This window comes from Callorhinus ursinus, unplaced genomic scaffold (genome assembly GCF_003265705.2).
Source record: "Callorhinus ursinus isolate GAN/ISIS: 27379988/994484 unplaced genomic scaffold, GSC_fseal_2.0 scaffold105, whole genome shotgun sequence".
NCBI lineage: Eukaryota > Metazoa > Chordata > Mammalia > Carnivora > Otariidae > Callorhinus > Callorhinus ursinus.
The window spans coordinates 467095-481132 of record NW_027397167.1 but is presented as its reverse complement, the minus strand read 5'-3'; the positions used below and the strand labels follow the sequence as shown (position 1 = coordinate 481132).

The window sequence follows — 14038 nt, the reverse complement described above, 5'->3', positions numbered from 1 at the left end:
CTTCTGTCTTCCCAGCTGAGGCACTTAATAGATGGAAAGGATTGAAGTCTGGTGGAAATTGTCCCGTGATTTCCCCCTTCCATGGTGCAGAGTTGTTGCTGGGAATATTTGACTCCCCCAACCCAGAGTCATTGTTTTGTATCCAGGTGGTTACTAACTGCTCAGCTCAATGGAATGTAAGCAGAAGAGCTGCCTGTCACTTACTAGAGGGGACAGTGGAGATGCAGGTAGATGCCTGGGGCTGTAGTAGGATGTACTACAAGGGATACTAGGGGAGCTCAGGGGGTGGGAGGAACACTTGTATCTTTACTGGAGGAGTGGGCATGTTTATCAAAATTCATCAGTCTGCATGCATGCATGCATTTTATTATATGTAAATCATACCTGAATAAAGCTGATTCTAAATAAAATAAAATAACCTGGGCAAAAAAAGCTTTACAAACTGTAAAGACAAGGCAGTGGTTTGTGATTAGTCCAGTTGTACAGTGAGGGTATAGAATTCTGTGGAGCTTCTCAGACATAAGTGCTTATCCTGGAGCCTAGACCAGGACTAAGGAAGAGTTGGCAGCCAAGAGCCTTATCTCAGTGGGAAGTCCAAGACCTGGTACCATAGTACAAGAGTCTGGAATTAAGCATGGGCCACTAGGGGAACTAAGGTAGACATTAAGCACAAGTGGTGCTTAGTCCTCTTCCCTACTCTGGGTGAGGAGCCAGGAGCCATCAGTGTAAATAGAAGTGCATTTCTAGGGTATGAATTACTCTTGATTATAGCAGGATAACAGAGCATCTGCCTGGGCAGGACTCCACTACTTCTCTGTTTAAACTTCCTCCTTGTCCTATCATTCAGCTCTCTTTCCACCTGCACCCTGCAGTCTGGGAGAGCTTCCCAGAATGGACACCTAACCCCACTCCTACTCATATGCTCATGCTGCAGCTCTGTTCATCTCTCAGTCTAAAGCCAGAGTCCTTGCATCATGCAGTGACCTCCTGGAATCTGGCCCTGCTCACCCTCCAACTGCCATCCCAATTCTCAGTATCCTGGTTTCCATTCTTATGTGACTCTTTGCAGTTGACCAAAATTACCACTGCTTCCTCACATCAGTGTGGAGCTTGGGGGATTCCAGGAGGTTCTAGGAATAGATCAGCTCCAGTGGTGCTCCTGGCTGGCTGGAGTAGACAGCCATGTGGGGGTGCAGATGAGCCTTGATATGGTCTATAGGGTCATGATGGCACCAGCCATGAAGTGTGTAGGGAGGGGTGAGATGAGAGGGGGAATCCTGGGACATGAAAGCAGTGAGATCAGCATGGTTTGAGGGGAGTGGGCCAGGTATGTGCCTTCCACATCACCATTTCTGATTGTTCCCCTCTCCCTAAAGCATGTAGGGACCCACTTTCAAACTGGAGTAATTTACTAATGGCTGGTATTTACTCATTGCCAAGAACTATGTTGGCAGCTCTCACAGACCCATGTGACAGGCATTAACACTACCCCTGCAGTGCAAGTGGGAAACTGAGCCACAGTAAGGTGACATATGTTGCCCAATGTTCCAGGGCTGAAATTTGAAGCCATACTCCCTGGCTCTAGACCATTGAATCATATTGCCTCTGAGGCAAAGTCTGTGGATAAACTACTTCCTCCTAGGCCATGTAATTCAGTTCAACCAATGATATGAGCATAGGTGATGGATGCCTCTGCCAGGGCTGGCCCTAGAGCAGGCTGTGTAGCCCTCTAGGCTCTCTCTGTCTCTCCACTTGTCAGCCAGCTGGATGCAGAATACTTAATTGAGAACCCAAGGAGTTCCATGGCATGGGGGAACCATGGGATAAAAGGAGCCTGGTTTCTTTCTCACTCTCAAAGGATAGTTTCTAAGGACAGTCACCCAGTCAGGAACATCTGTACAGGTTTAAGTAACTGAGAAATGAACTATAATCGTATTAAATTCCTTTGCTTGTATTAAAAAGATTTTTTGACTAAGACCTATTTGTTATAGCAGCACAGGTTAGTCTATTATTAATGACAAAGGGAAAAAATAATAACTTTACAATAGAGAAACCTGGCAGATACCACTTCAACCAAGCAAGCAAGGTTAACACCAGCAGCGATACAACACATCAACATCATATACCTCCTGATAAGACCCACTGATAAAGACACAATATTTCTGTGGGATTCTTGCCAAAAATGCATAACTTCAATCTTATGATGACAAAACTTCAGGCAAGCTCAAATTGAAGGACATTCTGAAAAATAACTGGCCAGTAAAGGAAAAAATCCAGAACTGTCACAGATTGTAGAAGCCTAAGGAAACATAGCAATTAAATGCAAAGAATTGGATCCTGGACCAGAAAAAGGACATTAGTAAAAGTTGGTGAAATGTGAAGATCTATCAGTTAATAATATTGTGTTAAGGCTAATTTCTTGGTTTTAGTAATTGTAGTGTGTTATGTAAGATGCAAACATGAGAAGAAGGTGGATGAGGGGGTTCTAGAATTCTCTGTGCTATTTTTGCAACTTTTTGGTAAGTCTAAAATTAACTTGAAATAAAAAGCTAAAATAAATACATAAACAAGAATAAAATGAGACAAAATCAGAGATGGAGACAAACCATAAGAGACTCTTAACTGCAGGAAACAAACTGAGGGTTGCTGGAGGGGAAGTGGGGAGGGATTGGTTTGGTAACTGGGTAGTGGGCATTAAGGAGGACACGATATATTGAGCACTGGGTGTTATATGCAACTGATGAATCACTAAACTCTACCTCTGAAACTAATAATACACCGCATGTTAACATGGATGTGGTGATGAGGTACCTCCAGGTTGCCTTTCTGATGACTTTGCTCTTGATGCATTGTTAGCAAGTCTGGACAATAAAGACACACACTGGTTTACACCTTTAAATTTTTTTATTACAGAAAATGCCATTCTTCCAAGTCCAGCTCAAGGCCCACTTTATTTGTCAAGCCTGGACTTTTGTACATATTGTATTGAATAGCTTTCTTGCTCCCTCGGTATCTGATATGGAGTCAAAACTCTGCCTTTGATTGTAGATTCTCTGAGAAGGGGGACTGGGGCTCTGTAGCTATGTTCCATTCTGTACAAGGTTATGTGATATCTGGTCAGCCTGAGCACCAACAGCATTATGTCTCTGCCTGGGAGGCTAGGCAGGGGAGTCTGCTAGCCTTCAGCAACCCCTCTGCACCCCTGTTGGGTCTTGTGGACCATGTCACTGTGGGCCTGTGACCAGAGCCAGGACAATCACTGAAGGAGCAGATATAGTGCTAGGGTCAACTCAGGGCATTACAGGCATGGCACCCTCTCAGTGCGTGGGTGGGGACAGTGGCAGGTCAATCCCCAGAAGTGCAGGGCTGTAGGCAGAAAATGTCAACAAGATGAAAGGGTCTGTTTCTCAGAAGCAAGTTGGGCAGGGATTTGGAAGTTCCTGGGAGCCCACACTCTAAGGTGCACAGATTTCAAATGCAAGGAACTGGGAGGTGATGCTGGATAGCAGCTCAAAGGAACCTGTGAGAACAGACTTGGCCAGCCATTGAACAGTGTTTCAGTAATGGAGAAAAACACGGCTGTCACAGGGCTTTGCCTGAGGGCTATGGCTGCTATTTACTGAGCAGTTAACAGGGGAGGGTGAAACAGTTGAGGGCAGGATGGATCTCAGAAGAGCAGCCCCAGCAGGAGGAGGCTGACTAAGGCTGCAGGGGTTACAGAGATTTCGGAGCCTGTGTCCGGGGTGGTGGGTTCATTGGAGGTGGGCGCTGAGGAGGCATTGAAGCTGCTAGCAGGAGGGGTGGTCGCGGGGGCAGTTGAGGAGGAGTTAGCACTGTCTACACACTCAAACTTTAGGAAGATGACTCCTCCAACTGTCCGGTTCTCAGCAGACAGGAACTGACAGGTGGAGTTACTGATGTTGGAACAGCCTCTCAGCACGAGCTTCTTAGTCTCTGTGAATGCAGTGCAGACAATAAAGACTTCATAGCCCTCTCGCCCTTCCTCCACAGGCCTCCAGCAACCTGTTCTAGGTCTGGTCCTAAAACAGGGGCCTGGAGGAAGGAGCCCAGGGTCAAGAACACCAAATGGTAATGGCAGAGGAACCATGAAGGTCAGAGCCCAGACACCCTCCTCCACCTAAAATCAAAAGAAACTGATGCTCCAGAAGGTGGATGCAAGTCTGACCTCACAGGTGAAGGTCAGAAATGGGCCTGGGGCTCAAGTCTCCAATGTTCTCCTGAGGAGCCGGCAGATGATAAAATCTAGGGATGGGCTCAGACACCCTAGGGCCCTGTGCTTTCAATCCAGGAAGGCTCCTCCCAGGCTCCCCTCCTCCAGCTTCTGCTTTCCATCCCCACTCTTCTCTGGACCTGAGTTCTCTCTGCCTGAGTTTTCTCTGAGAAGGGAAAAACAGCTGGAGGTGATCTTAATTCTAAATCTGAATTATATTGTGTTTAACACTGTTTTAAGGTGCAGATCCTAGGAAAAGGCCAAGGGAATTTGCAAACAAAATGCGGTTGTGACTGCAGCTACCTGTATTGAGCTCCTACTATGTGCCAGCAGTGCTCTGTTGGCTACAACTTAAACAGGCCTGGAGAACAGGAGGTTCATGGGGGAGCAAGACACTGGAGGAGGGGACTGGCTACTTATCAGAAGGGCTACAAACTTGTTCTGAGAAGGAAAGAGAAACCTCCAAACCCCTTTGAAGAAAACAATTAATTCCTTTTTTATAGCAAATAGCAGTGCTGGAGATTGAATTACAGTGAGCTAGAAAAATGTGTTGCATGGCACATGTCTACAGTATTGAAAAAAAAAAGTGACCTTGGGCAAAAATAGACAAAGAAACAAACCCTATATGGGATGCCTGGGGGCTCAGTCGGTTAAGCATCTGCCTTCGGCTCAGGTCATGATCTCCGGATCCTGGGATCGAGCCCTGCATGGGACTCCCTGTTCAGTGTGGAGCCTGCTTCTCCTTCTCCTTCTGCCTCTCTCCCTGCTCATGCTCGCTCTCTCTCTGTGTATCTCTGTGTCTCAAATGAATAAATAAAATCTTAAAAAAAAAAAGAAAAAGAAAAACTACCACTTGGTTTATTCGTTTTAAAAATATCTTTAACTCTTGGGGTGCCTGAGTGGCTCAGTCAGTTAAGCAACCGCCTTCAGCTCAGGTCATGATCCCAGGGTCCTGGGATGGAGTTCCACATCTGGCTCCTGGCTCAGCAGGGAGTCTGCTTCTCCCTCTGCCTACCCCCCTATATCCTCAGATATAGCTTAAGAATTAAACTTTAGAGCTGTGTAGACATCCCAGGGAGTTTAAAAGTTAAAAAAAAAATCTTGAAACTCATATTACTAAGTGCAGTAAATCTATGTGAAAAGGCTACAGACTATATGATTCCAAATATATGATATTCTGATAAAAGCAAAATTATGGAGAGAATACAAAGATCAGAGGTTGCCAGGGGTTAGAGATTAATAGAGCACAGAGGATTTTTTAGGATGTGAAGTTATTCTGTGTGATACTATAATGGTAGATTATACTCACTCTACAAGTGTCAAAACCCATAGAATATGCAACATAAACAGTAACCCTAACATAAACCTTTGACACTGGATGATAATGATGCATCAATGTAGGTTCATGGATTCATGTAGGTACCATTTTGGTGGGGAATGTTGACAGTGGGGGAGGTATGTATGTGTTGGGACAGGGTTATGTGGGAAATCTCTCTACCTTCCTCTCAACTCTGCTGTGAACTTAAAACTGTTCTAAAAAATAAATTTTATTTTTTTTAAGTTGAAAAAGTTCAAGATACTTGGAGTGTTTGGCCCCACTGAGAAACCTGCAATTACAGTTAGGCATGGATTTCTAGTACTACAATTGCCATTAATAAAAATTGAAATCAAATTGTACCTGGGTGTTGGTGCTCTTAAACTGTTATTATTCGGAGCCATATTGTGGCAGAGACTGGCTAGCTGTCCATTTTAGCTTCACGTCTCTTCCTTTCCTGCTGGACCTCTACTAAACACCATTAGACTGCATTTCCACCCTCCAGTGAAGTTTTGGTCCCAGCCAAGGGAATGTGAGAGAGAGTGATGCACGTGCTTCCAGGCTTTGCCTGTAAAAACCTTCCTGCCTTCCTCCACTCCCTGTCTTCCCCCACCTGCTGGTGAGAGGCAAAGAATACAGCAGGGAGGGGCCAAGTCTGGGTGGGTGGGGGCCAGAGCTTCAAGATGGAAAGAACACAGGCCCCGGGACCCTGCAAAAAACTGCCAGATGAGCAAGAAATTAACATCTGTTACATTGAGGAAGAGGATTTAGAGGTTGCTCTTTAACAGTAATGAACTTACCCTAACTAATACATACATTATTCTTTAAATAGGCGTAACATCTGCCTATTTAAAGAATAATGTATGTATTAGTTTTGTATTTTATACCAGTTAGTTTGTATTTCATAATGGCTTATATCAAATTATTGGTTGAATATTAAAGCCCAATCTGACTCTTTCAGGCAGGTGACCCAAGTTGTCATAAGCCAGCACCTCTCAGTGACAGGTAGAGAAAAAAATGTAGGGATAAAAGGAAATAAAAGTCAAACCCACACATACCCACAGAACAATGCAACCTAGTAAAGAAGTAAATGCCAGGAATGGCATGATGCACTTAAATGAGCCTGGCTTGATTATAAGACACAGGAGAACAGGGTTCAAGAGATGGACAGTGCAGGAGGAATGGTTCTGGACTAAGGAGGCAGAAATAGCAACCAGACCAAGGCTACATTAACAGCCTCCTTATCTCAAAGGCATTCTGACTTTATCCTTTTATCCTACTAACCTCCCCCAGGCTTCTTTTGTTAACCCAGAACTTACTGCCCAAGGTTTAATATGTTTTCAACTCAAGTCCCCTAATGGAATTGAAACCCCAATACGTACCAGTCTTAAATTCTGCAACTAGATTGACACACCGTTCTTCTTTATAACATTTCCTGAGTTGCACATTACAGGAACTTTCATTAGATCCATAACAGGCAAGACACTCTGTGTTGTTGGACACATCTTCCAGGGGAGGAGCTGGTAGAATAAGAATCATTAATTTAGAAGAGAGCTATAACATAGAACATGGTACTGCCTTGTACTGAAGGGGACAACCAAGCAAAGCTGCTGGCCAGAGAGATATTGGAGAATGAGACAAATGCACGAAGACACCAGCGATCCTAACCTCACATCCCACCAACATAGTTACAGCACACAACCGCACAGACCTCCCCTTACAAACCATCCAGTCTTCAAGAACTGTGGTCAGTGGGTGTGTTGCGCTGAGAAGGGAAAAGTAATATTTTGATCTAAAACCAACCAATGTCCAGTGATGGATATTAAGGAGGGCACATATTGCACTGAACACAGGGTGTTATACGCAAACAATGACTCATGGATCACTACATCAAAAACTATTGAAGTACTGTATAGTGACTAACATAACATAATAAAAAAATAAAAAAATAAAAAATAAAACCAACCAATGTCAACATTAGCCTGCTATTCTGAATATCAGCCAATAGGTGTGTAGCTATTACTAAATCTTTCTCTGAATAAATGAACATATGCCATTATTTAGCATTTAATACAAAATGATATTGAGACCCAGCTCTGCTATTAATGACCAGGACTCTAGAACTAAGGCAAATTAACTTTGTCCTTTTGGCCATGTTTTCTTCTTTTCAAAAAAAGAGAGCTTTGGTATAGACCAACGGTTCTCAATTTGTGGTCCAAGAACTGGGCAATCCCCAAGAACTTTTTCGGGGAGTCCAAAAATTCAAAACCATTTTCATGATAATACTAAGATGTTCCTTGCCTCTTTTACTCTCTTTCTTTCATGAATGTACAATGGAGTTTTTGAGAGGCTACATGGCATGAGAGATTGCAACAGACTAAATGCACAAGCAAATCTGAAAACTCAGTTGTTTTCTATTAAGCCAAAAACTAAAAAGCTTTGAAAAAATATGTAACAAATGCCACTCTTCTCACTAAGTATTTTTTTGTTTTGGAAGATACAGTTATTTCTATATAAAAATGTTATTAATGTTAACATGTAATGGGTTTATTATTTCTTGGTGAACTAAAAATAAAGATTTTAAAATTTTTTAGAAATTCTTTGAATTTTTAAGATTTCTAATACTGATATTAGTATTAGAATATTAGTAAATATTGATAGTATGATTCACATAAATCAAATTTCTCTAGAGTCCTCAATAATTTTGAAGATTTGGAGTCTTAAAAGAGGGCCTGAGACCAACAAAGTTTGAGAAATACTAATAAGCATCTAATTCCATACAACTTGGAGTTTCTATTATTTCTGTCTGTATTGAGAAAAGAGGAAAGCATGAAAGTAGTGATGACTTTCCCATTTGTTTTTCAAGCAATTGTTGTAAGTCAGCTGTTGATGTTACCCAGATATGCAATGAAGTGCTTGGACTTGAGATGTCCACCAGAAAGTGAGGACCACAGATGGCAAAGGAAGGGAGAGAGTTGGGAGGACACAGGAAGGAAGGCACATTGCCAGCACCCACCCAGAGCATCACTGGTGTCGTTACACTCCTTTCCTTGGCAGCAATGGCTTATAAAATGGAAGTGTTCATTATCAGACACATGGACAGTGAAGGCTTCAACCATGTCTCTCCCTTCCCTGCAGTTCTCCGCAGAGCAGGCTTTATCCTGGTATATGTTGGCTGCCCCTACACAAAGAGAAACACAGACTGTCAGCCCTGGGTAGGAGGCTTCAGAAAGGGCAGAGACCCTGAATAGTGACTGCTTCAGGCAACAGCAGAAAACACACCCTCAGGTCAATGTAATGTCAGAGACACTGGACAGGGTTTCCTGGCAAACAGAAAAATTCTTCCCCATGAAGTAGTTCCTTCCTTTAGCTGGAGATGACCAAAGATGCAGGCTAAACTTCAGGTCAAAGACTGATGGAGACTGAGGGTCCTGGAGTGGAGGGGGTAGGAGGGATGGGGAGGCTGGATGATGGACAGTGACATGTGCTATGGTGCTATGGACAGTGCTATGGTGAGCACTGTGAAATGTGTAAGACTGATGAATCACAGACCTGTACCCTGAAACAAATAATACATTATATGTTCATAAAAATAAATATATAAATAAATATATTTATTTAATATAAAATAAAAAATAAATAAATAAGTAAATAAAGTGACAACTGAGTTAAAAAAAAAAAAAAGACTGATGGGGGCTTGGAAATGGTGGTTCAGGCTGACTTTCCAAATCTCCCTCATCAGTCTTAGCATCTCTAAAAACAGCCAAGCAGACATGATGGTCCTACGTGCAATATGGTGTTAAACCTGAATACAGTCAAACTTCTAGACCAGAGCAATTGATAACGGTAGCCAGTAGCTATATGTGGCTATTTAAAATTCAGCTCTTTGGTCATATAACCATATTTCAAGTGGCCAACAGCTCACATATGGCTACTGTATAGGACAGCATGGATATAAACATTTCTATTATTGAAGACAGTTCTGCTGAGCAGCATGGGTCCAATTTACAGGAAAATACCAGGAATATGGGGAACAAAGAAGTGACACCACAAGGAAGCAATCAACCAAAGCCAGAATATGGGACAACTATAGGACAAATGTTCCAGTTTCTCCAACAAATCAATGGTATTGAACAACAACAACAACAACAACAAAACGAACAACAACAAAAAGTGATGGTAATTATTATAAAACAAATTAGATGTAATAGACCTAACAGCAAAATGCTGTGTGGGGATTTTGTTTGTATCCGAATTCTAACACATCAACTATAACACAACATCTGAAACAGTTGGGACATTTCTAAGATGGCCTTCTAATAGAAGAAATTAAAGAATTACAGTTAATATTCTTAGATATATAGTGATATGGTAGTTATGTAAAAAGGAAAAAAAAGTCCTTATCAGAGATAAATAGTGAAGTATTTTTAGGGGAAATTACATGATATCAAAGTTTGCTTTAAAATACCAATGTTGGGGTGCCTGGGTGGCTCAGTTGTTAACCATATGCCTTCAGCTCAGATCATGATCCCAGGGTCCTGGGATCAAGCCCCTCATCGGGCTCCCTGCTCCATGGGAAGCCTGCTTCTTCCTCTCCCACTCCCCCTGCTTGTGTTCCCTCTCTTGCTGTGGCTGTCTCTGTCAAATAAATAAATAAAATCTTAAAAAATAATAAAATAAAATAAAACCACTGCAGGGGCGCCTGGGTGTCTCAGTTGGTTGAGCTTCTGACTGTCTGACTTCAGCTCAGGTAGTGATCTCCAGATCCTGGGATCACCCTGTGTGGAGCTCCTAGCTCAGCAGGGAGTCTGATTGTCCCTCTCCCTCTTCCTCCGCCCCTCCCTCCCACTTGTGCTCACTCTCTCTCTCTCTTTCAAATAAATAAATAAAGTCTATTATAAAATAAAATAAGGGGTGCCTGGGTGGCTCAGTCATTAAGCATCTGCCTTCGGCTCAGGTCATGATCCCGATCCCAGCGTCCTGGGATCGAGCCCCGCATTGGACTTCCTGCTCTGCCGGAAGCCTGCTTCTCCCTTTCCCACTCCCCTTGCTTGTGTTCCCTCTCTTGCTGTGTCTCTCTCTGTCAAATAAATAAATAAAATCTAAAAAAATAAAAAATAAAAAATAAAATAAAATACCATTGCAAAAAAAAAAAAGCAAAATGTTGATAATTTATGACACAGGATAGTGGTTACATGGCAATTCATTATACACGTCTTCCTGCTTTTGTGCATATTTGAAAATGTCCACAATAAAAAGTTAATAAGAAATCTAAGTACTCTGGAAGAGAGATAAAAATCATGCCAGCAAATCACGCTGGGTAAAAGTGTGTTGGATCTGGAAGAGGAAGAAGTACTGAGGGGAGGAAAGGGGGGCAGAAAAATGGAAGAATGCAAGTACCCAGAGCAAATTGCCTGCTTTGCAACTTAACTAAGAGCTGCCCCTGCTTCTCACATCCACCAATATAGGTCTAGAGTGAGGTTTCAGTCAAGGGCAGCAATTCCACAAGGGTTTGTCTGCTTGCCCCTGCATTCTCATCTGACTCCTGCATGTTGCTTCTTCTGGAAGGCGTCTTCATGAACCCATCTCTCTCCTTGCACAACCTAGCCCTTCCTCAGGCTTCCTTTCCTCCCTGGCCACTCTCTCCAGCTCCTGCCCCATGCAATCCCAGAAATGGGGATTATGGCATCCCAGGCTCACCTAAAGAAGTGTTGGTCATGAAACTGGTACAGCTGGCATTGGCATGTGAGGGACACTCAGTGATGTTGCTGTTGTCACAGAAGTCTGTCAATGAATTACACTGCACACAATATAGGGATTCTGGGGAGACATGATGGACAGAACTGTCAACATTCAGGAGACACTTATAAACTATACTCTGGACAAAGCACCACATCCATCTCAGGGCAAAAGAATAGTCTGGATGGCATCCCTTCCTTCTGGGACCCCCAAAATTTTAGACTGTGAGATGGAGCCACCCCCATTACTTTCTCTCCACCGTGCACCATTTCCCAGTGGGAAGACCCATAGCACAGAGCGGCTCCTCTGAGGGCAGTGTGCACAGAGGGGTCTCATATTCTCCACTGACCACACCCTGACATGAGAGGCCATGGGACAGGACCCCAGAACACCAAGAGTGAGAAGACTTTGATGAGGTATAAAAAGAGGTCTTCATTCCCAAAGGGTGTCAGTGGGTTCCCTCACCTACAGCTGCAACTACGAATGCTGTGATGATAGCAGCAACAAGGATACCATTCATGGTGCAGGACCTGGTGTCTCCCAAGGATGAGGACTCTGCTGCAGAACCTTATGCCTGAAGAGACACAAAGAAGACAGGGAGCTTTCAAGGCTGCTAGGGCATAACATCCCCTAGGGTTGCAGTCATACTTCCACACAGCACACAACCCATCCTTGTGGCAGAAGGAATCAGCATTCTCAGCTGGGAGCAGAGAGCTGTGATGCAGCTTCTATGCTGCCCTTATACCTGTGCCAGTCTGGGCTTTCCCCAGTCCTGGCTGCCTGCAGAAGAGTCTACACACAGACACAAAACACAGCTCGGGCATTTCCTATAGCCACTTCAGATACAACATGGACAGGCAGATTATCGCTAGCCCCCCTGGGGATGGGATCCAAGAAGAAAGTTGGGCTCTTGTCTCCCAGAGCACAAGGAAGTCCTCTAGCTAATATCTTGCCACATTCACATAATTCACTTAGGGGCTCTGTTACTGTCATCACCACCCCAATAAGCAGACACCTATTGAGCACTTACTCTACTCTGAGCACTTTATGTTCATTAATTCATCTAATGCCTCCACCCTAGCAATCAGGGACTATTATTAGCATCACCCTCATTTCATAGGGGAAATCAAGTCCCAGAGAGATTAAATAAACCACTCCAAGTCAAGGTCACAATCCTGGGAGGTGTTAGAGTTGGGTTGGCCCAGGCCCCTAACCACCACCCACACTGCCTCCAACAGATGTGACTCCCAGAGCCCCAGGCCTGGACACCCTCGACCTGTAGGAAGGAACCAGAGGCCCAGCACACCTCCAACTGATGTCCACCAATCATCAGATAGCTAAAGGTTACCTGTATTCATTAGGATCCTGAATCAGAGCTCCCAGAATTTCAACTTGCCCATGTATCAAAGCAGCAAAGAAGGGCAGTATCTTGTTCTGTGTTGAGTCCTTCCCAATTGTTAGCTCATTTATTGTATAAATGGTAGCCACAAACTTCTTGTGGCTACTTAAATTTACATTCATTGAAGGAATGAAAGAAAAAAAAAACATTTTGTTTCTCAGTCACCTGGCTAGGGACTACTTATTGGCCAGCACAACTTTGGAACATTCCCTTCACTACAGAAAGTCCCAGTCACAGTGTGGCTTATTGCCCTACTTGGCAGGTGAGAAACCTGCCAATGGAGAGGTAAGGAAAGCTGTCCAAATTCACCCAGTCTGTTAGGCCAAAACTGGGACTTCATTCAGCATCCTTCCCACTCCAAAACTGAGTTGCACCATGACAGCTACTACTTACCAAGGGAGAACTGGCCTTCACCTAGAATTTGCAGCCAGCCTCCCACCTCTTACCTCAGCACACCACACACACACCACACACACATATACACCACATATACCACTGCAACTATAATCTCTTAGTTGACTTATTAAGGGTTGGTGAAAAGGAAGAGTTTGAAACTAGTTCAATCAGGGGAGGCAGAGGGGCCCATCTGTTAGCTAAGGGCCACATCATATAGAAACCCAAGGAGAAAAATTAAGTACATCTGGTTTGGAACTTGTGGCAGATATTCTATGCCTTGTATCCTGCATGCCCCCATGCCTGATCACTCTCTACGCCTGAAACCCCAGTAGGGAGAGAGGTTCAGAAGCCAAACATCCTGGGAAGGGCCTCTCAAGCCTTGTGAGTGTGGAGAAGGGAAAGGGAAGGAAAGAGATGAAGGTAAGGAGGCCACAGCTGCCATGTCAGAAACATAAATCACTTCTTCTTATGGTATAAACCTGATAATTAGCCTCATTTTCAGAGGGGAATAAAGGAATAAAGGGAATAAAATAATGGAAATAAATATCCATTTCTCTCCACCTCTGAGGAGAGAAACCAGTGAGGTGGCAGTTGGGGCAGGAGGCCTCATACGGAAAATGAGAACAAGTAACATCTGAAAAACCACTTTGCAAAATCCTTACCACTCATCTATCATTGGATATTTTCTGAGAGAATCCTACCACAACTGCTTTCAATTTATACACAGGCAAGTTCAGAAAAGGACTCAGCACAATGCAGAGAGCAAACACCAGCCCACACACCTCTCCTCTCCAGCCTTCCTTCTCCTGAGCACTGCTAAAGGAGCACGAGCAATGAGAATGCCTGGACCCCAGCCATCCCTCAATGCCCTTCTCTTGGTTTCAGCTTCTCCCAAGCTGCCCCCCCCACACACACACACACAACTTGGCTTCAGCCCCTCACCTTCAGAGTCTGGCCA

At 43.8% G+C, this 14038-nt stretch overlaps 1 protein-coding gene across 1 annotated transcript; it reads right to left on the bottom strand.

Annotated features, from left to right (window-relative positions):
* Nucleotides 1-3667: 3667 nt before the first annotated feature.
* On the bottom strand, nucleotides 3668-11805 carry LYPD8 (LY6/PLAUR domain containing 8). Its single transcript, XM_025853231.1, has 5 exons — nucleotides 11751-11805; nucleotides 11247-11366; nucleotides 8563-8727; nucleotides 6929-7066; nucleotides 3668-3954 (listed from the first exon to the last, which is right to left on the bottom strand). The coding sequence occupies exons 1-5, from the start codon at nucleotides 11803-11805 to the stop codon at nucleotides 3668-3670; spliced, it is 765 nt and encodes a 254-aa protein (XP_025709016.1).
* Between the last annotated feature and the right edge of the window lie 2233 nt (nucleotides 11806-14038).